The sequence below is a fragment of the Salvelinus namaycush genome, chromosome 26, assembly GCF_016432855.1.
Source record: "Salvelinus namaycush isolate Seneca chromosome 26, SaNama_1.0, whole genome shotgun sequence".
In the NCBI taxonomy this organism is placed as follows: Eukaryota; Metazoa; Chordata; class Actinopteri; order Salmoniformes; family Salmonidae; genus Salvelinus; species Salvelinus namaycush.
In genome coordinates this window covers 20,626,137-20,651,788 of record NC_052332.1, presented here as the reverse complement: position 1 = coordinate 20,651,788, position 25,652 = coordinate 20,626,137, and the positions used below count along the sequence as shown (strand labels likewise).

General features: G+C 45.7%; 1 protein-coding gene across 1 annotated transcript in view; it reads right to left on the bottom strand.

Moving 5' to 3' along the window:
• The window catches only part of pappaa (pregnancy-associated plasma protein A, pappalysin 1a), a 133,643-nt gene that overhangs the window by 46,556 nt on the left and 61,435 nt on the right, over positions 1 to 25,652 (bottom strand). Inside the window, exons 8-10 of the mRNA XM_038965573.1 lie at positions 22,372 to 22,500; positions 22,151 to 22,242; positions 13,652 to 13,848 (exon numbers count right to left, since the gene is read on the bottom strand). Of these exons, the coding sequence (XP_038821501.1) occupies positions 13,652 to 13,848; positions 22,151 to 22,242; positions 22,372 to 22,500 (418 nt within the window). The remainder of the gene's footprint in view (positions 1 to 13,651; positions 13,849 to 22,150; positions 22,243 to 22,371; positions 22,501 to 25,652) is intronic.

Below are 25,652 nucleotides of genomic sequence, written 5' to 3'. Positions count from 1 at the left end.
TACTGTGTGTGAACATTATGTTCCTCTGCACAAAGTCAGGAGTGGTACATGGAATCCTCGGGGGACCACCACTATAATCCTGGCCGACTGTAGCTGCTGCTGCTGGACAGGGGGGGGGGGGGGGGGGGGGGGGGGCTGCCGAGGGGAGAATACTCTCATAATAATGTTTAGAATGGCACAAATGGAATCAAACACATGGAAACCATGTGTTCGATGTACAGTATTTGATACCATTCCACTTATTCAGCTCCAGTCCTTAACACGAGCCCAATCTCCCCAATTAGGTGCCACCAACCTCCTGTGTTGTATGCGTGTGTGTGTGTGTGTGTGTGTGTGTGTGTGTGTGTGTGTGTGTGTGTGTGTGTGTGTGTGTGTGTGTGTGTGTGTGTGTGTGTGTGTGTGTGTGTGTGTGTGTGTGTGTGTGTGTGTGTGTACATGGATTTGTGTGTTCCATGGGAAAGCAAGAACATACGTTAAGGAGCTTACAAAAGCAGCCCCTCAACACTGGTCTTGTATATGCATCAAGTTAAGTTACATCAACATTGTACAACAAAAGATTAAGCTAGCAGTACAGATGAACTGGCCAAGAAAGACATTTCAAATGTTCAAGGAGGCAGATTTGGGTCACAGGAGGCTGGTGGCACCTTAACTGGGGAGGATGGGATTGTGGTAATGGCTGGAGGGGAATGAGTGGAATGGTATCAAATACATCAAACACATGGTTTCCATCTGTTTGATGCCATTCCATTAGCTGCATTCCAGACATTAATATGAGCCATCCTCCCCTCAGCAGCCTCCACTGATTTGTATCATCATTAACACTTATCAACCCCCAAATTGCATTAATGCGTCAGTTTATTCTATCTCTTGTCTTTATGGTATTTTAATGAAATTAAACAGCACATTTGTGATGACTTTAGATCTGATGATAAGAATTCAATAAGGCCTGCCCTTGGGGTGTGACATTGGGGTTTGGCCATTATGTGTTCTGAAATGTTCATTCCATGCCGTGGTATTTGCCAGAAGATGCGTATACTACATGGCCAAAAGTATGTGAACTCCTACTTGTCAAACTTCTCATTCCAAAATCATGGGCAATAAATATAGAGTTGGTCACCCCTTTGCTGCTACCGTATAACAGCCTCCACTCTTCTGGGAAGGCATTCCACAAGATGTTGGAACATTGCTGCGGGGACTTGCTTCCATTCAGCCACAAGAGTACTGATGTTGGATGATTAGGCCTGGCTCACAGTCAGCGTTCCAATTCATCCCAAAGGTGGTGTTCGACGGGGTTGAAGTCAGGGCTCTGTGCAGGCCAGTCAAGTTTTTCCGCTCTGATCTCAACAAACCATTTCTGTATTGACCTTGCTTTGTGCACAGGGGCATTGTCATGCTGAAGCAAGTAGAGCCTTCCCCAAACTGTTGCCACAAAGTTGGAAGCACAGAATCCTCTAGAACAATGGTTCCCAAACTTTTTATAGTCCCGTACCCCTTCAAACATTCAACCTCCAGCTGCATACCCCCTCTAGCACCAGGTTCAGCACACTCTCAAATGTTGTTTTTTGCCATCATTGTAAGCCTGCCACACACACACTATACGATACATTTATGAAACATAAGAATGAGTGTGAGTTTTTGTCACAACCCGGCTCGTGGGAAGTGACAAAGAGCTCTTATAGGACCAGGACACCAATAATAATATAATAATAATCAATAATTTTGCTCTTTATTTAACAATTTTACATATAAAACCTTATTTTTCATTGAAAATTGTGAATAACTCACCACAGGTTAATGAGAAGGGTGTGCTTGAAAGGATGCACATAACTCTGCAATGTTGGGTTGTATTGGAGAGAGTCTCAGTCTTAAATCATTTTCCACACGTGGTCTGTGCCTGTATTTAGTTTTCATGCTAGTGAGGGCCGAGAATCCACTCTCACATAGGTACGTGGTTGCAAAGGGCATCAGTGTCTTAACAGCACGATTTGCCAAGGCAGGATACTCTGAGAGCAGCCCTATCCAGAAATCTGGCAGTGGCTTCTGATTAAATATGAAAGGGATAACGAATCCAGTTGTTTGTGTCATCCGTTTCGGGAAAGCACCTGCGTAATTGCACACCCAACTCACTCAGGTACTTCGCTATATCACATTTGACATTGTCCGTAAGCTTGAGTTCATTTGCACACAAAAAAATCATACAATGATGGAAATACCTGTGTGTTGTCCTTGTTACTGCAAACAGAGAAGAGCTCCAACTTCTTAATCATAGCCTCAATTTTGTCCCACACATTGAATATAGTTGCGGAGAGTCCCTGTAATCCTAGCTTCAGATGATTCAGGCGAGAAAAAACATCACCCAGATAGGCCAGTCGTGTAAGAAACTCGTCATCGTGCAAGTGGTCAGACAAGTGAAAATTATGGTCAGTAAAGAAAACTTTAAGCTCGTCTCTCAATTTAAAAAAACGTGTCAATACTTTGCCCCTTGATAACCAGCGCATGTTGTAAAACCGTTACATGGTTGCTGCCCATATCATTGCATAGTGCAGAAAATACACAAGAGTTCAGGGGCCTTGCTTTAACAAAGTTAACCATTTTCACTGTAGTGTCCAAAACGTATTTTAAGCTGTCAGGCATTCCCTTGGCAGCAAGAGCCTCTTGGTGGATGCTGCAGTGTACCCAAGTGGCGTTGGGAGAAACTGCTTGCACGCGTGTTACCACTCCACTGTCTCCCTGTCATGGCTTTTGCGCCATCAGTACAGATACCAACATATCTTGACCAACAAAGTCCATTTGATGTCACAAAGCTGTCCAGTACTTTAAAAATATCCTCTCCTGTTGTCCTGGTTTCCAGTGGTTTGCAGAAGAGGATGTCTTCCTTAATTGACCCCCCATAAATGTAACAGACATATACCAGGAGCTGTGCCAGGCCCGCCACTTCTGTTGACTCATCTAGCTGTAATGCATAGAATTCACTGGCTTGTATGCAAAGCAGTAATTGTTTCAAAACATCTCCTGCCATGTCACTGATGCGTTGTGAAACCGTGTTGTTTGATGAAGACATTGTCTGTATAGTTTTTTGGGCCTTTTCCCCAGAATTGTCCCAGCCATATCCGCTTCAGCAGGAAGAATTAAGTCCGCAAGAGTGAAGGTTTCATCGAGTTGTGAGATAGTACTTTTGCACATATAACACACTGTGGCTGAGGAAAGGCACTACTCCCAATATAAGTGAAGCCCAAATCAATGTAGTTCTCATCATATTTGCGCCTCTTCGATTGTCCAATGTCCCTGTCTGTTGTTCGGTGCTTTCCTGGGTAAGGGGGCAGTAGCTCTTCAGCTGCATCAGATTCACAACTGTCAGTGTCCATGCTAGCTGGGCTAACAACAAATGTAAAATTACTGATGCTAGCGTTGGATGTGCTCGTGGAAGCAGAACAACTTGTGTCGTCGACAGGTACAGGTGTAGTACTGCTAGTAGTAGCAGTACTACCAGTAGAGCTGGTATGTGTCTCTATGGACGCGAGCCTTACTTTTTCTTAACCATTTATCAATTTTCGAGCAAACTGAATGAGCAGCAGCTACATTTGGCTACATACCACTAGCGCGTTAGTGGAATTCCCACGAGAGAGTAACGGTTAATGTTATTGGATGTTAATTATTTGACTAGGCTACCTGTATTTGACATTGTTTTGTTATTTTGCTGAACACTAGATGGTTTAATTTACATTTTTGGCAGTGAAACGAGGCTACTCAGGCGAGAGAAAAACCTCACCCAAATGTATAGCCCCTTTGGAAAATAAAAATGGACCGTTTGAAAATGTGAAAAAATAAATACATGTGAATCACATCTTTATTTGGCGTACCCTCGACGGCATTGCGCGTACCCCTGTTTAGAATTTAATTGTATGCTGTAGTGTTAAGATTCCCTTCATTGGAACTAAGGGGTCTAGCCCGAACCATGAAAAACAGCCCCAGACCATTATTCCTCATCCACCAAACTTTACAGTTTGCACTATGCATTGGGGCAGGTAGCGTTCTCCTGGCCAGATGGTGAAGTGTGATTCATCACTCCAAAGAAAGCGTTTCCACAGCTCCAGAGTCCAATGGTGGTGAGCTTTACAACACTTTAGCCGACACCTGGCATTGAGCATGGTGATCTTAGGCTTGTGTGCAGCTGCTCGGCCATGGAAACCCAATTCATGAAGCTCCCAACAAACAGTTGTGCTGACGTTGCTTCCAGAGGCAGTTTGGAACTCGGTGATGAGTATTGCAACCGAGGAGAGACGATTTTTATGCGCTATGCGCTTCAGCACTCGGCGGTCCTGTTCTGTGAGCTTGTGTGGCTGTGTCCTCGGCAATTGGTGTGGCTGAAATAGCCGAATCCAGTTATTTGAAGGGGTGTTCACATACTTTGGCCATGTAGTGTATGTGCGCGTCTAAAGTGCTGCACCTCATAGTGTTACTGGGTTCAGACATCATTCGCTAGGATCAAATTGATAGCAGACATAATCCATTAACTTCTACTTGCACACAATCCCGGATCCGGGAGCACCCCCATCAGTAAAAAAGCTGACTAGCATAGCCTAGCATAGCGCCACAAGTAAATACTAGCATCTAAATATCATTAAATCACAAGTCCAAGACACCAGATGAAAGATACACATCTTGTGAATCCAGCCATCATTTCTGATTTTTAAAATGTTTTACAGGGAAGACACAATATGTAAATCTATTAGCTAACCACGTTAGCAAAAGACACAACTTTTTTTACTCCACCATTTTTTTCCTGCATAGGTAGCTATCACAAATTCGACCAAATAAAGATATAAATAGCCACTAACCAAGAAACAACTTCATCAGATGACAGTCTGATAACATATTTATTGTATAGCATATGTTTTGTTAGAAAAATGTGCATATTTCAGGTATAAATCATAGTTTACCATTGCAGCCACCATCACAACTCTCACCAAAGCGACTAGAATAACTACAGAGAGCAACGTGAATTACCTAAATACTCATCATAAAACATTTCTGAAAAATACACAGCGTACAGCAAATGAAAGACAAAGATCTTGTGAATCCAGCCAATATTTCAGATTTTTTAAGTGTTTTACAGCGAAAACACAATATAGCATTATATTAGCTTACTACAATAGCCAACCACACAACAGCATTGATTCAAGCCAAAAATAGCGATAACGTATAAACCAGCAAAAGATATACATTTTTTCACTAACCTTCTCAAACTTCTTCAGATGACAGTCCTATAACATCATATTACACAATACATATAGAGTTTGTTCGAAAATGTGCATATTTAGCGGCACAAATCGTGGTTATACAATATGAATAGTAGCCATCGATAACTAATCATAAACTTGACTAAAAAATACAGGTTGGACAGCAAATGAAAGATACATTAGTTCTTAATGCAATCGCTGTGTTCGATTTTTAAAATTAACGTTATTACGACATACAGCGTGCGTTAAAGCGAGACCGCACCGAAATTAATGGCGGAATATGCATTTTACATTTTTCAACAGAACAACGAATTAACATCATAAATAGTTCTTACTTTTTGATGTGCTTCCATCAGAATCTTGGGCAAGGTGTCCTTTGTCCAAAAGAATCGTTGCTCGGTTGTAGAATGTAGTCTTCAACGTTGGAATTAGCAGTAAACATTAGCCATGTGGGCCAGACGTGCCCAAGTCCCTAGAACGCAGCACAAATAAATACCCGAAAATCGCAATATACTGATATAAACTGATATAACTCGGTTTAAAATAACAACATTATGATGTCTTTAACACCTATATCGAATAAAAACAGAGCCGGATATATCTAAGGGCTATAACCGGAGCTTTCTAGAACGACATGCCGAGTTCCTTTCTGCGTCATGGCGAAAAGGAGAAAGAGGGTACACCACGTTGCCAGCCTATTTATAGGCCTTCAGATCTGCCTAGCGACTCCATTTCAATTCTCACTATTCGCTGACATCCAGGGGAAGGCGTATGCAGTGCATCTCAACCAATAGAAGACAGGCAAATTAATAAACTGACCTGAGAACAGCTTGCAGAATTCAGCATTCTCACATCCTCATAGGAAAAATGCGCCAACTCGAGTTCTGTTTTACTCACAGATATAATTCAAACGGTTTTAGAAACTAGAGAGTGTTTTCTATCCAATAGTAATAATAATATGCATATTGTACGAGCAAGAATTGAGTACGAGGCAGTTTAATTTGGGAACGAAATTATTACAAAGTGCCAACAGCACCCCCTATTGAGAAAAGGTTTTAACAAACTGTCTGAGGTCTTTAGGGAAGGGAACAGGGCTGGTGACGAAAGCAAAGCACACAGTACAAAGAAAGATTGTCTGCCTTCTTCCTCTCCTCTCTGTCTGTCTGTTTCTCTCTCTCTCTTTCTCACTGTCTGTCTTTGTCTCACATCCTTTTTCTGTACCTCGTTCGCTTTGTTATTCCTTCATCTTTCATTCTCACACACTCGCTCTGTCTCTCTCTCTTTCTGTCTCTCTCTGTCTGACTCTCCCCCTCTCTCTCTGTCCCTCCATCTCGTGTGCCCTTTGCACATTCTCAGGGTGCAAGACATCTCAGTGGAGTGTCACTTTCACATTCATTCTGGATGCAGTAAGTTCCCCTCCTGCACAATCGGCACACTGTGCAACCAACATGATAAAACTGATGGAGAGAAGAAAAAAACTAGGAAAGAAAATCAAACAGAACGTGGGCCCTGCCCTCCAACAGCCCGTGGGAGCTATACAAGTCAACAGGCGGACCCGGTAGCCACGCTCAGCGGCCCTCTGATAGATGCGTGTCACTCTTGGCAAGGGAATGGCTGATTTCTTTCCGTGGGGAGAAAGAATGCAGGTTACTCAGCTCTCATCTGTTACGCACAGTGGCGGTGTATATTTTTGTTCCTAAGTACAAGGCTTTACATGCTGCGTTATATCATTTCTCTGCCCGTTTTGGCCCCGACGGCCAGACTGATAGACAGTGTATGCATCTTCAGGGGGAATGATTTGTTCCTCATGTACTGTACTGTCTGGCCTGGTGCTGGGAGGGTGTTGCTCACCCAAAGGAAGGGAGGAAGCTGACAGAGTTTATCTCAGTGTGTGGATGAGAAGGATCCACCATTGACTTGCTTGGCAAAGTTTGCCCTGAACTTCTTCTATGAAGTTAATCTATTCTACTGTATCTGTTCAGGTGCAGACATGCAGAATGTTACGTGGCCCGACACCACCCGAACATGGTGGAGGATACAACAAGTGTGGTAGAAAACAACAACAAGAGTGTTTGGAGCCAGGAGCCTTCCACAGTTACCCACACTAAGTGACATCAAACATATTTCTATATCGTGAAGCTCCACCTCATAGGGGGAATGCACTCTTATTGGTTTACCCCACTGCCTAGGCAGCCAATAGCCTGAAAAGAAATGATGCACTTGCGAGACTGAAGAAGATTCAAGACATTCAAGTCTCTAGACCTTTGGCGTCGGCCCTATGAGCAAACTACAACAAAAAACTATTTTAAGAGCTCTGTGTAGCTGCTTCACACTTTTTGGCAACCCAGAGTGGCGTTCAGGACTCCCCCCCCCCCTCGTATGCGCCAGCTTCGTGTTGCTGGCCTGTGAATGTGAGACAGCACCGTCTGACAGCAGCGTCTGACAGGAGGTCCCTCTCAAGGATGTACTCTCGGTGATCTAAGATTTTGAGGACTTCTCCGAGGGCTTCTCATTATCATCAATATTGATTATAATGACGGTCGATGGGGATACCGGTGACACTTCTATGGAGCAGTTGCCAACATTGACCCAGGGACGCGGTCCCTCTCTTCCCTTGGGGAAAGGGAGGCATAGCAGTGGAACTGCACTGTTTAAGGATGTGGATGACGCTGGCTCTGACATTTCATCAGCCCAATTGTCCACTCTCTCGGCCTCTCTGCGCCACAAAATGTTGGGGCTCATTAATTGGACCACCAAGCGACTCGGGAACCCCCTCCCTCTGCCTCACCAGCCATGGAAACAGACCCCTTGGCTTCCGCCATGCTCTCGCTCAACAGTTATGTGGAGGGATCCTGGGGCTCGCCGTTGATGGCAAAAGCGCTCTCCAAGTCTTACGCAACATTCACTAGGGTGGACGGACGGCAGGGGGTTATCGCCCACAGCATCCCTCAGCCATGGCCACTTACCTCATCCTGAGTACAAGTTATTGGGACATCATGAAGCCCTCTCTGCCCATGCTGAAGAATTGTTTCACGGTGCAGATGGCAGAGACGAGCTACAACAGGGGTAGGTAACCCTGGTCTTCCAGGTTGGATAAATCAAAAACATGAAGTGCCTGCGGCACTCCAAAGCCAAGGTTACCTACCCCTGAGTTACACGCTCGGTGCACAGGCAGTTGTCGCAGCCATTAACGAGGCTGACAAAACCCTTCTGCTCAAAGCCCCCAAGCTACTAAGCATTTTGGTAAGTTGGAGGAGGAGAAGCAGCAGCTGTCCAGACACCTGCCTCTGGCCAAAGTGGCGGTGCCCCACCAACAGTCGGCTCTCTCTGCTTCTATCTCAATGAACGCCCAGCCTGGATCTGCGGCATATCGTCGAGCCATCAAACGGTGTCCCCCGGTGCATCTGTGACAGCCTCCACGTCTACAACAAGGCCAGTAGCTGCCCTGTCTGCCCAGCAGCCCAGAACGAGCCCTGAGGTTTCCAGAAGCGACACCGCATCTAACTGGATGCGGAGGGAGCGTAACGAGGATTTGATGACCAGTTGTTCTGTAATTCAGCCTCTTTCTGTTGTCCACGCCCTCTCTGTGATTTATCGACTACTGTTATCAGCATGATACAGGGTCATTGGGACTGTCCAAGACTTACGCTGGTAAGTGAGGTGTGTTCATGCACTGGTGCGACAAGGAGACCGTCTACCCTTTGCGTTGCTCTGTGGAGAGTGTTCTCTCTTTCCTGCAATTTCTCTTTGACAATCAACGTTCGTGGTCCACCATTAAGGTGTATGCCTCAGCAATTTCTGCCTGTCATGAAGGCTTTGGCAGTGTGCCTGTTTTTAGCCACCCACTCGTGAAACGTTTTCTGTTGGAGGCGCGGCGGCTCTGCAGTGGGATTACGCTTTGGTGCTTGAGGCTCTGTGGGCTGCCTTTCGAGCAATTTGCCCAGATCCTTTTGAAGATCCTGTCCTTGAAGACACCATCGTTGCTTGCCCTGAGAGCTGCCAAGCGTGTCAGTGATTTGTGAACTCTGTCGACACGACCCGACTGCCTTACCATTAATGGCGATCTGAACAGGGCGGTGTTGCGTCCTAATCCAGCGTTCACACCTAAGATTATCAAGAGCTCTTATAGATGGCAGATATTTGAGCTGTGGAATTCTCCACTCCCCCATATGCTAGGGAATGAGAGGTGTGGCTCCATCACCTGTACCCTTTCCGAGCTTTGGTGCGGTTAGTGGAATGCTGTTCGTGTGCTATGCTGTTTGTGTGCTATGCTGTTTGTGTGCTATGCTGTTTGTGTGCTATGCTGTTTGTGTGCTATGCTGTTTGAGTGCTATGGCGCTGCTGCGCCTGGTCAGACACTTTCCAAGCAGCAGTTGTTTTTCACTGGCTTCGTGACGTCATTAGCCTATGAGACTGCGGCGCGTCCCTTACCTTCTGGCATCAGGACCCAGTCCACACGTGGCGTTGTGGTCGCCTCTGCCCTTTTTAGGGGTGTGGGGGTCGAGGATATTTGTGTGGCAGCGTCGTGGTCGATGCCTTGCCCCTTTGTCCATTTCTATCTTTTGGATATGTCCTCGGGGTCTCTTGCTCAGTTTGTACTCAGTGTCGCTAAGGAGATGACTTAGGCTAAGGGAGCGTATTGGTGGGCTGCCGGGATTTCCTGGGCAGGCCCCATGTGGGGCATATATGTCATGATTACTGTCTGCTGAATTCAGTTCAGTCCATGACCCTTTCTGCCCACCAGACTTTGACTAGGTGCCGCGGGTTGACTGAGGACACAGCAGTTGTTAGCACTATTGTGCTACGCACTGTTGTACTTGATCCCAGCCAGTGCTGGGCCTGACTTTTTCATTATGTGGGAAGTGTTGGGACCGGCAGGGAGTACACTGATCTGTCTCTGCCCTAAACCAATAGGAGCAAAGCTTCCCTATGGGGCGGAGCTTTACGATATAGAACAATAGTTACTGGGTATGTACTCCAGTTCTATGAGGGAAGCGGAGCCCTATAGGGATTCGGGCCCTTCCCGGCTCCCGGGGTCTCGCTAAAAGCCTTTTCAAGAGGCTGAGTAAGGGGATGTGCTCCAATATATAGGGGCAACAGTGCTCCCATTGGCTGGAGCACGTGAAGATTTTTTTTATCTGGCTATTGGCTGCTTAAGCAGCATGGTAAACTGCTTCACTCATAGAACTGGAGTTAGATACCCAGTAACTACAGTATCGTTGCCCATGATGCACTTGGCCTGCTAGCATCTGAGGCCCTTTCCCTTGTTTACCACTGATGACCAAGATCAGAAGGGTCCATGGTTCCATGCACTCTTCTCCAAACTTGTTCCCATGACCACACAGCTCCAAGCCGTGACATGTCAAGTTCAGCCTCACAGAGTAGATAGTACATACTCTACCATTGTCGGTTTCTGCTAAACCTGTTATGTCTACACTTTGTAGTAAACATTAATGTAATGAAAGAAAACAAAGTCTATGTATAAGCAAGGCACCATCGCTGCAATAGAAGCTGTTACACCTGTGTTACACCTAACTTTTCCTACCTATATGTGTAACTGTATAGTTAAGGGCAAACAACATTGCTATAGTACAGTAGCAACCCACTGCGGGGAGCAGAACTACACAATACACCCAATCAGACTTGAAGTGGAGGGAAATGTTGACGAGCAAACTCGATTCGGTGGAAGTCGCTTCTGGTACCAATAAACCTTAGCTGCTCTGGTTACGGTAGACAGGAATTCAGAACATGTCATCTCCTTGGTCTTTGTTTGGGGGAGAGAAAGAGGAGAAGGCAGGGGGATATTGTGTGTGGGGCGTGTGTTCCATACAAAGAGGAAGCTGGGTACTGTAATTTTGGGAGACGGCTTTATTGTCATCTTGACTGTGGGAGATATTATCTCTGAGAGAACAGGCCGGATCAAAGAGAATGTGTGCGTGCCAAGTCTGGGAAGTTTGAGGGAAGTCGGACAGGTTGGGGAGGCCTGTGCTGAAAAGTAGGCATTACTGTTAAAATCAATAGTAAAGGCATGGCAGATGAGCTGAACCCAGCATTTTTCATCCGAGGGTTTTAAAACACTGGAACCGCAGGCACAAGGTCCTTAAGTCAGGATGAACTGGGAAAGGGTACCAAAAATTGGGAGGTGACCAAGAACCCGATGGTCAGTCTGACAGAGCTCTAGAGCTCTTCTGAATGCCAAGCGTCACGTCTGGTGGAAACCCGGCACCATCCCTATGGTGAAGCATGGTGGTGGCAGCATCATGACGTTTTTCAGCGGCAGGGACTGGGAGACTTGTCAGGATCGAGGGAAAGATGAATGGAGCAAAGAGAGATCTTTGATGAAAACCTGCTCCAAAGCGCACAGGACCTCACACTGGGGCGAAGGTTCACCTTCCAACAGTACAACTACCCTAAGCACACAGCCAAGACAACGTAGGAGTGGCTTCGGGACAAGTCTCTGAATGTCCTTGAGTGGCCCAGCCAGAGCCCGGACTTGAACCTGATCAAACATCTCTGGAGAGACCTGAAAATAGCTGTGCAGCGACGCTCGCCATCCAACCTGACAGAGCTTGAGAGGCTCTACAGAGAAGAATGGGAGACACTCCCCAAATACAGGTGTGCCAAGCTTGTAGCATCATACCCAATAAGACTCAAGGCTGTAATCGCTGCCATGGGTTCTTCAACAAAGTACTGAGCAAAGGGTCTGAATACTCATGTAAATGTGATTCTTCAGTTAATGAATTTGCAAAAAATTGCTTTGTCGTTATGGGGTATTTTGTGTAGATTGATAAGGAAAACAATGAATTTAATCAATTTTAGAATAAGGCTGTAACGTAACAACATTTGGAAAAAGTCAAGGTGTCTGAATACTTTCTGAATGCACTGTACATACTTATAATATAACTGTTCCCCGGGCGCCAAAGACGTGGATGTCTATTAAGGCAGCCCCCTTCACCTCTCATTCAGAGTGGTTGGGTTAAATGCAGATGACACATTTCAGTAGAATACATTCAGTTGGACAACTGACTAGATACCCCCCTTTCCCTTTCCTTAATACTAATAATACAAAATGTCAGTTACATATCAGCCCATATGTCCTGTATTATGTCCAATCATAACACATTAATACTCCCTGCGTCCAAACAAATTACGCATTAATAATCCCTTCCTCCAATCAAATAACACTGTATTAATCATTCAATCAAATAACACTGTGGTAATGTCCTGTAGAACAGAGAGAGGTTGAGTAGGGAAGAACCTGATGCAGTTGTTCTCTGTGTAGTGTGTTTTTGGCACTCAGTGATTCCCTGTGTCCTGCGACAGCAACAGATCAATTGTCCAAGAGTCTCTGAGTGGACTCAATGACATATTCCCCTGTCCTCCGTAAGCATTACATTAATGAAAGCTATAAACTTCGCCTTAGACAACAGAGAGCTTTCTCTTCACAAAAGCCCGGGCCAAAAATGAATCACGTAACCTTTTCAAGAGCTTTCCAGTGTGTGTGTGTGTGTGTGTGTGTGTGTGTGTGTGTGTGTGCGTGCGTGCGTGCGTGCGTGCGTGCGTGCGTGCGTGCGTGCGTGCGTGCGTGCGTGCGTGCCACCTCTATAACACTTGGTCACCTCTATAACACGCATCGAGCTGTGAACTCGTCAAGATAGTGTGAAAATGTACATCCCAAAAGGAGATCAATTGAGAACACTGTGTAGGCTAAATGACAGTCTCTGTCCAATAAATTGTTCTCTAAGTGGAATCAATGACATATTCCCCTGTCCTCTGTAAACATTACAATAATGAAAGCTATAAACTTTTCCTTTGGCTTTAACTTTTTCCTTGACAACAGAGCTCTCTCTTCACAACACCCCAGACCAAAAAGGAATCAGATAATCTTTTCAAGAGCATTTTGAGCTCAGTTTCCAACCCAAAAAAGAGAAACGCCGGAGATTAGAAAGTGCAATAAACGTCCCGAACGAAATTCTGACATCATGATTGCCTTTCAAGGTGCAGTGTAAACATCCATTGCCTTTGTGACCTTACAAGCCCCTGAACACAGGCTCAGCTCACAGTAAGATATAGACATGTATAAGTAGGTAAAGAATTGTACCAAAAGAAATTCAACAAGGTAATGTGAGGTAGCATACACTTTCAATTGACTATTATCATCTGTCTTAACCACTTATTTTTACACCATGTCAGTGTTAAAACAGCAGGAACACTATAGTCCTGTTCATTAGGCAGCAAAATGAGGGGAAAAACTGAGTAAATTAATAAGATACACTCACATTTCCAATAAGAAACACTCATTTTAGTTTCTGTTGCAAAGCGTTAAAAAAAACTATGCGTCTTCCCTGATGAACGCAATCTATCGTGTTGAGTTGTGTAGTGTAGATTAGGGAGGTAGATTAGGGATGTACTTTAGTGACGGCAGGGTAGCCGGCGGCCACCTCGGCTGGGCAGTAGAGACTCTCCTGGTGGGACACCAGTACGGTTGTGGCCCACTGGTCCAGGAACCCACTGGGGGTGTACAGGCCACAGTCCCTCACGCTGGTCTCCCGCTCAAAGTCCTCACACACTCCGTCACCGTCGTAGAAGTAACACATACTGGGCTCCTCTGGAGGGAGAGAAGAGAGAAGTGTGAAGAGATTCACGCTTAACATTTGACTCTTAAACTGTTTGGATTGTGTTGAGGTAAATGAACTTGTGTTTATCTGATTGAACTTGAAAACGGTTTAAAAACGGTTTGTGTTGATGTGAATGAATTTGTTAGACTGGGCCCAGATTACGCAATATATCTATCGTACTGTAGTTTATCCATTGCCTTTTAGTTATCAACTGTATTTGCAATGGTTTATTTTGTCTTGGTTCATTGTCTTGTCTTGTCTTGTTTTGGATGTTTAGGCCACACCCACTAATGTCCCACACCTGCTGTTAATGATTATTGCTACTTTTAATGGAAGCATAAACAGTTTGGTACAGAACACTCAATATGTGGTTAGAGGAAGCTAGGCATGGTATCTGTTTAGGAGAAAATATATTTGATTAGTTTAAATGGACCTTTTAGAGATGTTTGTATTTTATACTCCTTTAATCCCATTTCTTTTCAAATAAATATATACAGAACATTCCGTCTACTTTGTGGTTTTTAACCTCTGTTGTGCAAGGATGTGCAAGCTGTTTCACAAGGAAGGAGAGGGGGAAGAGAGTTGAGTGAGGAATAGGTGAGAGAGAGGAGAGAGGGATGAGGACATAAGAAGAGGAGATACAGAGTGCCACAGTATGAGTCATAATACCCATAAAACCTAGCGGCCAAACAGGTAAATGGTTCCAATCATTTTTCCACCATTCAAGGCCTACCTTCAAACTCAGTGCCTCTTTGCTTGACATCATGGGAAAATCAAAAGAAATCAGCCAAGACCTCAGAAAAAAAATTGTAAACCTCCACAAGTCTGGTTCATCCTTGGGAGTAATTTCCAAACGCCTGAAGGTACCATTTTCATCTGTACAAACAATAGTACGCAAGCATAAACACCATAGGACCACGCAGCCGTCATACCACTCAGGAAGGAGACGCATTCTGTCTCCTAGAGATGAACGTACTTTGGTGCGAAAAGTGCAAATCAATCCCAGAACAACAGCAAAGGACCTTGTGAAGATGCTGGAGGAAACAGGTACAAAAGTATCTATATCCACAGTAAAACTAGTCCTATATCGACATAACCTGAAAGGCCGCTCAGAAAGGAAGAAGCCACTGCTCCAAAACGGCCATAAAAAAAGCCAGACTACGGTTTGCAACTGCACATGGGGACAAAGATCATACTTTTTGGATAAATGTCCTCTGGTCTGAGGAAACAAAAATAGAACTGTTCGGCCATAATGACCATCGTTATGTTTGGAGGAAAAAGGGGGAGGCTTGCAAGCCGAAGAACACCATCCCAACAGTGAAGGACAGGGTGGCAGCATCATGTTGTGGGGGTGCTTTGCTGCAAGAGGGTCTGGTGCACTTCACAAAATAGATGGCATCATGAGGGAGGAAAATTATGTGGATATATTGAAGCAACATCTCAAGACATCAGTTAGGAAGTTAAAGGTTGGTCGCAAATGGGTCTTCCAAGTGGACAATGACCCCAAGCATACTTCCAAAGTTGTGGCAAAATGGCTTAAGGACAACAAAGTCAAGGGATTGGAGTGGCCATCACAAAGCCCTGACCTCAATCCTATAGAACATTTGTGGACAGAACTGAAAAAGCGTGTGCGAGCAAGGAGGCCTACAAACCTGGCTCAGTTACACCAGCTCTGTCAGGAGGAATGGGCCAAAATTCACCCAACTTATTGTGGGAAGCTTGTGGAAGGCTACCCGAAACATTTGACCCAAGTTAAACAATTGAAAGGCAATGCTACCAAATACTAACTGAGTGTATGTAAACTTCTGACCCACTGGGAATGTGATGATAGAAATAAAAGCTGAAATAAATAATTCTCTCTACTATTATTCTGACATTTCACATTCTTACAATAAAGTGGTGATCCTAACTGACCTAAGACAGGGAATTTTTTACAAGGATTAAATGTCAGGAATTGTGAAAAACTGAGTTCAAATATATTTGGCTAAGGTGTATGTAAACTTCTGACTTCAACTGTACATGGTTATCAAAATGTCAAGCCAGAATAAGCCTACAGGGGAAAAATGTATGGTGGAAATACTATTGGAACCATTTTCCTGTTTGACCGCTAGCTTTTATGGGTATTATGACACCCACACTGTGGGGCTCTATAGAGCAGTAGGTACAAAATATATGAAAGAAGGGAGGAAGAGAGAGGGAGGAGAGAGCAGCTGGGGTAGCAGCTGAAGAACCACACTTTACAAGGTTGAAATACAGTATACATACATGTATCAAACTTTCATTGGCTGACCGTGTGTGTTAGAGAATGTGCTTTAAGAACTGGTAAGTGGTGGAGTCCATTATCGAAGAGGTATTTTTCCTCAAGCACACAAAGCATCTTGGGTAAGACAGAGACAGATCTCTCAGATACATGACCAACAGTGAGTGGCAGACACTTCCCACAAGATACAGCTCCATGACTCCACACCTTAACATATTTGCCGAGTTAAATAAAGGTTAAATAAAAAATAACAATAAATATAACTCTCTATAGGAGTATAATGTATCAACAGGATGAGTACACTATGTTGCTAACATGCTGTGTCACTAGCATGCTGTGTTGCTACCATGCTGTGTTGCTACCATGCTGTGTTGCTACCATGCTGTGTTGTCAACACATGACAACACAGCATGGTAGCAGCACAACATTAAAACAACATGGTAGCAACACAACATGGCAGCAGCACAAAACATGGAACAACCATTATTGGGCACAGCCCAAAGGGCAAGAAGGTAGAGACAACAATACATCACGAGAAGCAGCCACAACTGTCAGTAAGAGTGTCCATGATTCAAAGACTCAATTATGGACACTCTTGCTGACAGTTGTGGCTGCTACGCGTGATGAATGTGTGTGCACTGGTCAACTGTAAGTGCTGTTACTGTGAAGTGGAAACGTCTAGGAACAACAACAGCTCAGCCGTGAAGTGGTAGGCCACACAAGCTCACAGAACGGGACCGCCAAGTACTGAAGCGCGTAAAAATCGTCTGGAAGCAACGTCAACACAAGAACTGTTCGTCGGGAGGTTCATGAAATGGGTTTCCATGGCCGAGCAGCAGCACACAAGCCTAAGATCACCATGCCCAACGCCAAGTGTCGGCTGGAGTGGTGTAAAGCTCACCGCCACTGGACTCGAGCAGTGGAAACGCGTTCTCTGGAGTGATGAATCACCCTTCACCATCTGGCAGTCCGACGGACGAATCTGGGTTTGGCAAATGCCAGGAGAATGCTACCTGCCACAATGCATAGTGCCAACGGTAACGTTTGGTGGAGGAGGAATAATGGTCTGGGGCTGTTTTTCATGGTTCGGGCTAGGCCCCTTAGTCCCAGTGAAGGGAAATCTTAACGCTACAGCATACAATGACATTCTAGACGATTCTGTGCTTCCAACCTTGTGGCGACAGTTTGGGGAAGGCCCTACTTGTTTCAGCATGACAATGCCCCCGTGCACAGAGCCCTGACCTCAATCCCATCGAACACCTTTGGGAAGAATTGGAACACCGACTGCGAGCCAGGCCCAATCGCCCAACATCAGTGCCCGACCTCACTAATGCTCTTGTGGCTGAATGGAAGCAAGTCCCAGCAGCAATGTTCCAACATCTAGTGGAAAACCTTCCCAGAAGAGTGGAGGCTGTTATTGCAGCAAAGGGGGACCAACTCCGTATTAATGGCCATGATTTTGGAATTGAGATGTTCGAGGAGCAGGTGTCCACATACTTTTGGTAAGGTAGTGTATCTCTCTGCCTTCCTCCCCTTCCCCTCTGACAGAGTCATGTAGTGTCTCTTTCTCTCTCCTCTCCTCCCCTTCCCCTCTGACAGAGTCATGTAGTGTATCTCTCTCCCCTCCTCCCCTTCCCCTCTGACAGAGTCATGTAGTGTATCTCTCTCCCCTCCTCCCCTTCCCCTCTGACAGAGTCATGTAGTGTATCTCTCTCCCCTCCTCCCCTTCCCCTCTGACAGAGTCATGTAGTGTATCTCTCTCCCCTCCTCCCCTTCCCCTCTGACAGAGTCATGTAGTGTATCTCTCTCCCCTCCTCCCCTTCCCCTCTGACAGTCATGTAGTGTCTCTTTCTCTCTCCCCTCCTCCCCTTCCCCTCTGACAGAGTCATGTAGTGTATCTCTCTCCCCTCCTCCCCTTCCCCTCTGACAGAGTCATGTAGTGTCTCTCTCTCCCCTCCTCCCCTTCCCCTCTGACAGAGTCATGTAGTGTATCTCTCTCCCCTCCTCCCCTTCCCCTCTGACAGAGTCATGTAGTGTATCTCTCTCCCCTCCTCCCCTTCCCCTCTGACAGAGTCATGTAGTGTATATCTCTCCCCTCCTCCCCTTCCCCTCTGACAGAGTCATGTAATGTATCTCTCTCCCCTCCCCTTCCCCTCTGACAGAGTCATGTACTGTAGTGTACTGTATCTCTCTGAACTCTCTGCAGTTCTAGCCTTCCCTCACTTTTCTCTCATAGTTTGTTTCATTGCGAATAACAGAAATGAGATGAATGCATAAATAAAGCAACACTTGAGGGATACACGCTCCTGCAGGGGAGGGCTGGAACAGAGTGCAGCCTCCAGGAGCGTAACAATATCTGATGAACTTGACAGATTAGGATTGCTTCTACTTTATTTATTTAGAGAGAGAAAGACGGGAGACCAGGCAGGAGGATACACCAGTATGGCTTTTCCAGACATCCCACCCGGAGTTGGGGTTGGACCTAGGTCTTGGAACTGGGCTAGAGGAGGCTGGGTTGTGTCAGGGGTTCCAGTTAGGGGGAAGGCGGCATTTCGTGCCAAGTTGGCTGGTCTTCCTCGAAATTCCAGCACCCCAGCTCAGCTCTGCTTAGAGCTGTATACTCTGTTTTGATGATGTTGAAACGAGGGGCTGCAGAGGGGGCATTCAGAATCCACTCCCACCACTCCAAATGGATGGAGAGCAAGAAGGAGAGGGTGAGAAGGAATGAGAGGTAGAGAGGGAGAGGGAGAGAGAAAAAGTGTGAGAGAAAGAGAGAAAAACAGAGTGAAAAAAACTGAGAAAAACAGAGAAAGAGAGAAAGACAGAGAGAGAGAAAGAGAGAGAGAGAGTGAGAAAGAGAAGATGTGATTGAGTTCAGGAGGGAAATGACCATAAATTATGAACCAAAAGTAGCAATGTGCATACCTCGCCCACCTGAGAATCTCTCCTCTCCTTTTCAGCCATCTATTTCCTATGTTTGAGGAGTGCAATCCACTTGTCACTTAAATCATGCTGGATTAATTGCCTTCATTTTACTTTGGCGACTCATTCCCACTATTGCTTGTACCATTAGTCTTTCCCCGTTAACGTAACGACCGTGGAAACTTTTGTAATGACCTGTCAAACACAATCCGGTAATGGCTCAAACACACTCCGGTAATTGCTCAATGGAATACATTGGTTTTCTGTTGCATCTATAAGAATGCTATGTTGGCCTCCCGGGTGGCGCAGTGGTCTAGGGCACTGCATCGCAGTGCTAACTGCGCCACCAGAGTCTCTGGGTTCGAGCCCAGGCTCTGTCGCAGCCGGCCGCGACCGGGAGGTCCGTGGGGCGACGCACAATTGGGCTAGCGTCGTCCGGGTTAGGGTGGGTTTGGCCGGTAGGGATATCCTTGTCTCATCGCGCTCCAGCGACTCCTGTGGCGGGCCGGGCGCAGTGCGTGCTAACCAAGGGGGCCAGGTGCACGGTGTTTCCTCCGACACATTGGTGCGGCTGGCTTCCGGGTTGGAGGCGCGCTGTGTTAAAGAAGCAGTGCGGCTTGGTTGGGTTGTGCTTCGGAGGACGCATGGCTTTCGACCTTCGTCTCTCCCGAGCCCGTACGGGAGTTGTAGCGATGAGACAAGATAGTAATTACTAGCGATTGGATACCACGAAAATTGGGGAGAAAAGGGAAAAAAAAAAAAAAAAAAAAAAAAAAAAAGAATGCTATGTTGAGGATTTAACGCACCGTCTTGACACTTACATCATAGGAAAGAGAAAAAATAGATTTTAGAAACAAACAATTATTTTGATGGGTGTTAATTTTTGGTGGAATTGAAAAAGTAATAATTGAATACAGTTGAAATGTTTACAAATGAGATGCGCTGACATGAAAGCAACTTCCGAAAATGAAGACTCGGATTATAGTGATATTATGACTGATCTCGCAAACAATGTAAAGTATGTATAGATAGGTGTAATCTGTTGTGGATATCCTTCTCTTGACACACTTGTTGAATTATGCAAGAGAACGTGACATCAAAAGTAATGAATAATTAATGAGGTAGTAGTCTAGACCGCGCAGGTGAGCAAACGTTTTTGGTGGTAACAGCCCCTGTTCTACCATGATTCTATCCAACAAGGGAACCCAGTCAACTTCCCTGCTCAGCCTATATACATTTCCTTTATTCCCATAAGGCATCAGGAGTGTACAGTATCTTCTCCCTAGCCTGAGAACACGTGAGGCTGCAACATTCTCTGTGTCAGTCCCTCGTCCAACACAGACAGACAGACAGACAGACAGACAGACAGACAGACAGACAGACAGACAGACAGACAGACAGACAGACAGACAGACAGACAGACAGACAGACAGACAGACAGACAGACAGACAGACAGACAGACAGACAGACGGTCCTGTCATTATAGTGTCTGATTTCCACAGAAAAACTAGGAATATGTCAGGCAGTTACAAACATATCCCAGAACGCTGCGGTCAATGGAAAACAACGCTTCCGGGCCCGCCAGTGATCTGACAGAGGATTTGAGACACATAAACACACGCGCGCGCGCGCACACACACTCACACACACACACACACACACACACACACACACACACACACACACACACACACACACACACACACACACACACACACACACACACACACACACACACACACACACACACACTCACACACTCACACACACACACACACACACACACACACACACACACACACACACACACACACACACACACTCTCTCACACACACACACACACACACACACACACACACACACACACACACACACACACACACACACACACACACACACACACACACACACGCACACACACACGCACACGCACACGCAAATGTGCATGCACACACATGCACATACAGTACAAACACACACATCACTCGACAAGGCCAGATCAGCTCTGACACAATGGTACTTTTTATTGTGTGCAAAAACAAGGGAGGAAGAGAAAAAGAGTGAGTGAGTGACTCACTCGGCGGAGGAGAGGAAATCATCCATCTATTAACCAAACAGCGACTGAGAGGACGCCAGAGAATCCAATCCACTATATGAATTTGTTTATTTATTCTCTCTTCAAACGACAACCGTTTCCAGACTCTCGGCGAGATGTCAACGTGATCATGATACACAATGGCATCTGCTCTTATGAGAAACACATCAAGCCCTTGGACAGAAGTCCCAGACACAGATGTGAAACTAGTGAACGCCTCTCCACTGTCACTCACAGAGCCAGGATGTGTGTCTAGCATGTTACTCACATCTCCCCACAACTCATAAGCCTCTCAACCACACACACTGGAGAGTCCTCCTACTGATAAGAGACACATCTGCCACAACAGCTAGCCAATTAAAAGAGCATGCTGAGTTCAAGGGACCGATGAAATCATCAAATTGAAATGGACAGGTAAATAGGGCCGCAACGAAGGGTTCTGGAAGTGGATTCTCAATACTCAAAACCCACGACGATATCAAATATTAGTGATAGCGATTTAACTGTGCAATGTACACTGAGATTGCAAAACAAATCGTATGTTGATGTTTTTACTGTCCGTTTCTGTTTCAAAGAGCACCAAAATCCACACTAACCATGAGCCTCGTAGACTGTATCGTCCAATTACAGAGCTTATACAAGTCACGTGATTTGTTAACGAACACATGATGTGTCATCACATGTCCCCCTATAGATCATGTGACTTGTAGCTGTTCTGTGATTGGACGATACAGCAACTATCGAGTGCCATCATGTGTTCGCTAATGCCGCGGAAGAAGGGCACGGCCCAATGCAGCTCTATGTGGCTGTGTGGTCCCGCCCTCACAAAGATCTGAATGGGGATAGAAATGGTATCTGTCTGTGTCTCACCAATAAATCACCTTTTGGAGCATGCATACTGTATCAGTCGTGGACATTCTTTTTCTTTTCTTCATAGAACCATTTACTGCATTGAAATACAATGGTAAAACTGTCTCTGTTTTGACATATTCATGGTTCTGAGGAGGACGTACCGACACAGTTGAAGAAGGGCTCCTTCTTACACTGGCTGGAGCAGCCGTCTCCATTCATGGAGTTCATATCATCACACTCCTCTCCCTGGGACCTGAGAGACAGACGAACAGACAGTCAGACAGGAGACTGTTAATGGTAGAACACACACACACGCACGAACGCACGCCAACACACACACGTAAACGCATAGACACACACATACAGCACACCCACAAGTTACCTCTGGATGCGTCCGTCTCCGCAGTATGGTGCCCCAAGCTGATGGGTGAGGGGTGGAGACGGTTCACTTTCACTGCGGGCGGAGATGGTTTGGACCTGGTAGGTGTACACACTGCCTGGTACCACGTCCCTACACACACACACAGGGGAGTAATCTTTAGCTGGTACCACATCTGTACAAAGACAAACGGAGAACAGACCTTTAGCCCGCTGACCTAGAGTAGAGGTAGTGGCCAAGACTCTTTGGGCAAAGAATTGTAACTTAAGATCTGTGCTCGTAACTCGATTTTCTATACACGTCCCATTGACAAAATGTTCGGCCCTAAATAAGAACAAATTCCAGTAACCTACAAGGAGAGGTCCATAAAAGCCCTGTAGGATCACAAGTCAGAGCAATGCGGTGGGCATGACTGTTACGGTAGGTTTCAATTGCAGTCCATTCAGGCAAATGGCCCAGTATTCACACACTCTCTCTCCCCACCTGAATTGTCTGTCCCTGCAGCCTGTATGAGGTTCCTGCCTTGTTCCTGCCTCTCTCCCTCATGCTCTGTTGTACTGTAAGTGATATCTATGGAGCCGCTCCAAACAGACTGACAGAGTGAGTTGACGTTCAAACAAAAGTTTAAGGGGTGCTGGTTGCTGTGACCGCAGCATGTGTGTGTGTGTGTCTGTTTATGTGTGGGTGTGTGTTTGTGTGTGTGTAGAGGTGAGGTGAGGGGACAGCCACGGGGCCGGCAGTGTGCTCAGCAGTACACCTCTCCTTCCGTCCCACTCCGAGGACACTGAGACACAAACAAACATCTGGCGATGGGCTCCAGTACTGCTTTCAAACGGTGTAACACAATATGGCTGACGCAGGCCAAAAACAAGATGGGAGTTAGAAAAACAAACAGCCCCATAGCTCCGCATCAGTGTGCTCTCTGCGTGCCGACCAGCAGGATAGCTCAACATTGTACAATTCAATGAATGAGCCAAGGGAATCAGTAGATATACTATATCTATATGTTGGCCATGGTTTTGTTTTCTGCTTGATTTAATGGTCAGTTATAATCACGAGAGTTGCTGGTTCCTGTTTGGATTTTCCAGGATATAGAAGAACAGGGAAGATATTATAAAATTACAGTGAATAGAACCAATAGGCATCACCATCACACACAGACGATCAAATCCTATTATTCCCACCTCTGAGCTCAAATACACACACAGAGAGCCTCACACAAACACATTCGCATACACAAGCAGACATACTCACAAAAACACACGTGCATGCAATTAGGGTTGCAAAGCTACCGGTAGTTTACCAAGGTTACTGGAATCTTCAGAAAGTTTGGTAATTAACAGAAAATCTATGGCAATCTATTATAATTTTGGTCATTATACATAGACTTGAAATCCCTGGCCACTTTAATAAATGGAACACTAGTCAATGTAATAATGTTTACATGTCTTGCATTACTCATCTCATATGCATTTACTGTATTCTATACTATTCTACTGTATCTTAGTCTATGCCGCTCTGACAGCTCTGACATTGCTCGTCCTGATATGTATGTATTCTCAATTCCATTTCTTACTTAGATTTGTGTGAATTGGGTATATGTTGGAAAATTGTTAGATTATACTTTTTAGATATTACTATACTGTCGGAGCTAGAAACACAAGCATTTTGCTACACACCCGCAATAACATCTGCACATGCATGTAAACACATGCATGTGACCAATACAATTTGATTTTGATTTGACACACACAGAGAGAGAGAGAGAGAGAGAGAGAGAGAGAGAGAGAGAGAGAGAGAGAGAGAGAGAGAGAGAGAGAGAGAGAGAGAGAGAGAGAGAGAGAGAGAGAGAGAGAGAGAGAGAGAGAGAGAGAGAGAGAGAATTTAGCCCTGTGTTACAGAGCCGCTACAGCGGCAGTGTCAACCATCGCACTTACACATTGGTTCACATGAGGCCAGGGCCTTCCCCTTCCTCTCTCTTTCCCCTTCTCTTCCAGCCGCCATCAGCAGATTTAGGAGGTGCCCGCCCTAATGGCCAGGGAAGTAGTAACATTTAATAAGTGGCAAAACAAATCATTCAAATGAACCCTTAACATGAATGGCTTGGGCTGCCTTTTTCTGCATCGATTTAGCTCTGTTCTGACCAGGCACACAGCTGTGAACGGGGCTTCTCACATCCAATAAAACACACGTTTGGAGTGAAGCACATGCACACACAGATTGAGGTTCATTGCAGGCACCGGTGCAGACACAGACACACACGTGCATGCACACACACACATCGAAAGAAAGTACAATGAAGACAGACACACTCAGACATACATGTGCATGCAGGCACGCACACACACCCATACACAGCTCAGCCCCGAGTCCACCAACCCAGCACACGGTCCGTGCCTTCAAAATGTGTCAAAATATTTACTTTTTTACCTTGGTGGTTTTGAGTATGAAATGTGCTCCATGCCTTCTCATCCCAAAGACCCCAGTCACTCTCCTGCTCCCTCACAGCAGGCAAGAGAGAACATGGGGTTCCATTTGGCAGATACAATGAAAACACACACACGCAAACACACACACACACATCCATAAAGGAAGGTACAAACCAGGCAGTTTCCATGTTCTCCAGTACAGAAGAGTCAGGAGGATATTGAGGATCTGGGCGGGGTTTTGATTGTATTATTAACAACAATCAGATGGGATGTTTGACCTGACCCACTGCTCTGTTTTACAGTGTTCCCCAGTTTTGGCACGCTCCGAGGCGACTTTCTCAAATATCCCTTAGTCTTAATTGAATTAGTCAAGCCTCTGGAAAAGAAAAGCTGTAGGAGACATGAGCCTGAAGGAAACACGAGTGAGCAGAGGGAGTGACGCCCAGAGTGATGCCGCCAACAAGGACCTCGACTCGCTCTCTCCCCCTCCTCCTCGTCCGATTCTGTCACGAGAAGAACACCAAGGGCGGTAGGCCGAGCCAGGCCCAGTATGGGACAAGGGGGAGACACACACACACACTGAGATTTCTCGCCAGGCCTGACGGAGGGACGTGACCCGTGCGAGAGGAGGCAAGCGGCTGGAACGGCGTGAAGGATGGCTGGGAGGCAGAGAGAGAGAGAGAATGACAGAGCAAGAGAGAGGGAGAGAGAGAATGACAGAGCAAGAGAGAGGGAGAAAGGCAGATGACTTCTTCTTGCTGCAAGGAGAGCTACGTCACAAACTTCTGATGATATTTAACTATGCGGCTTATACCAGAGCAAAAGTTCACATGAGGCTTCCTTCACGTCGTCTGC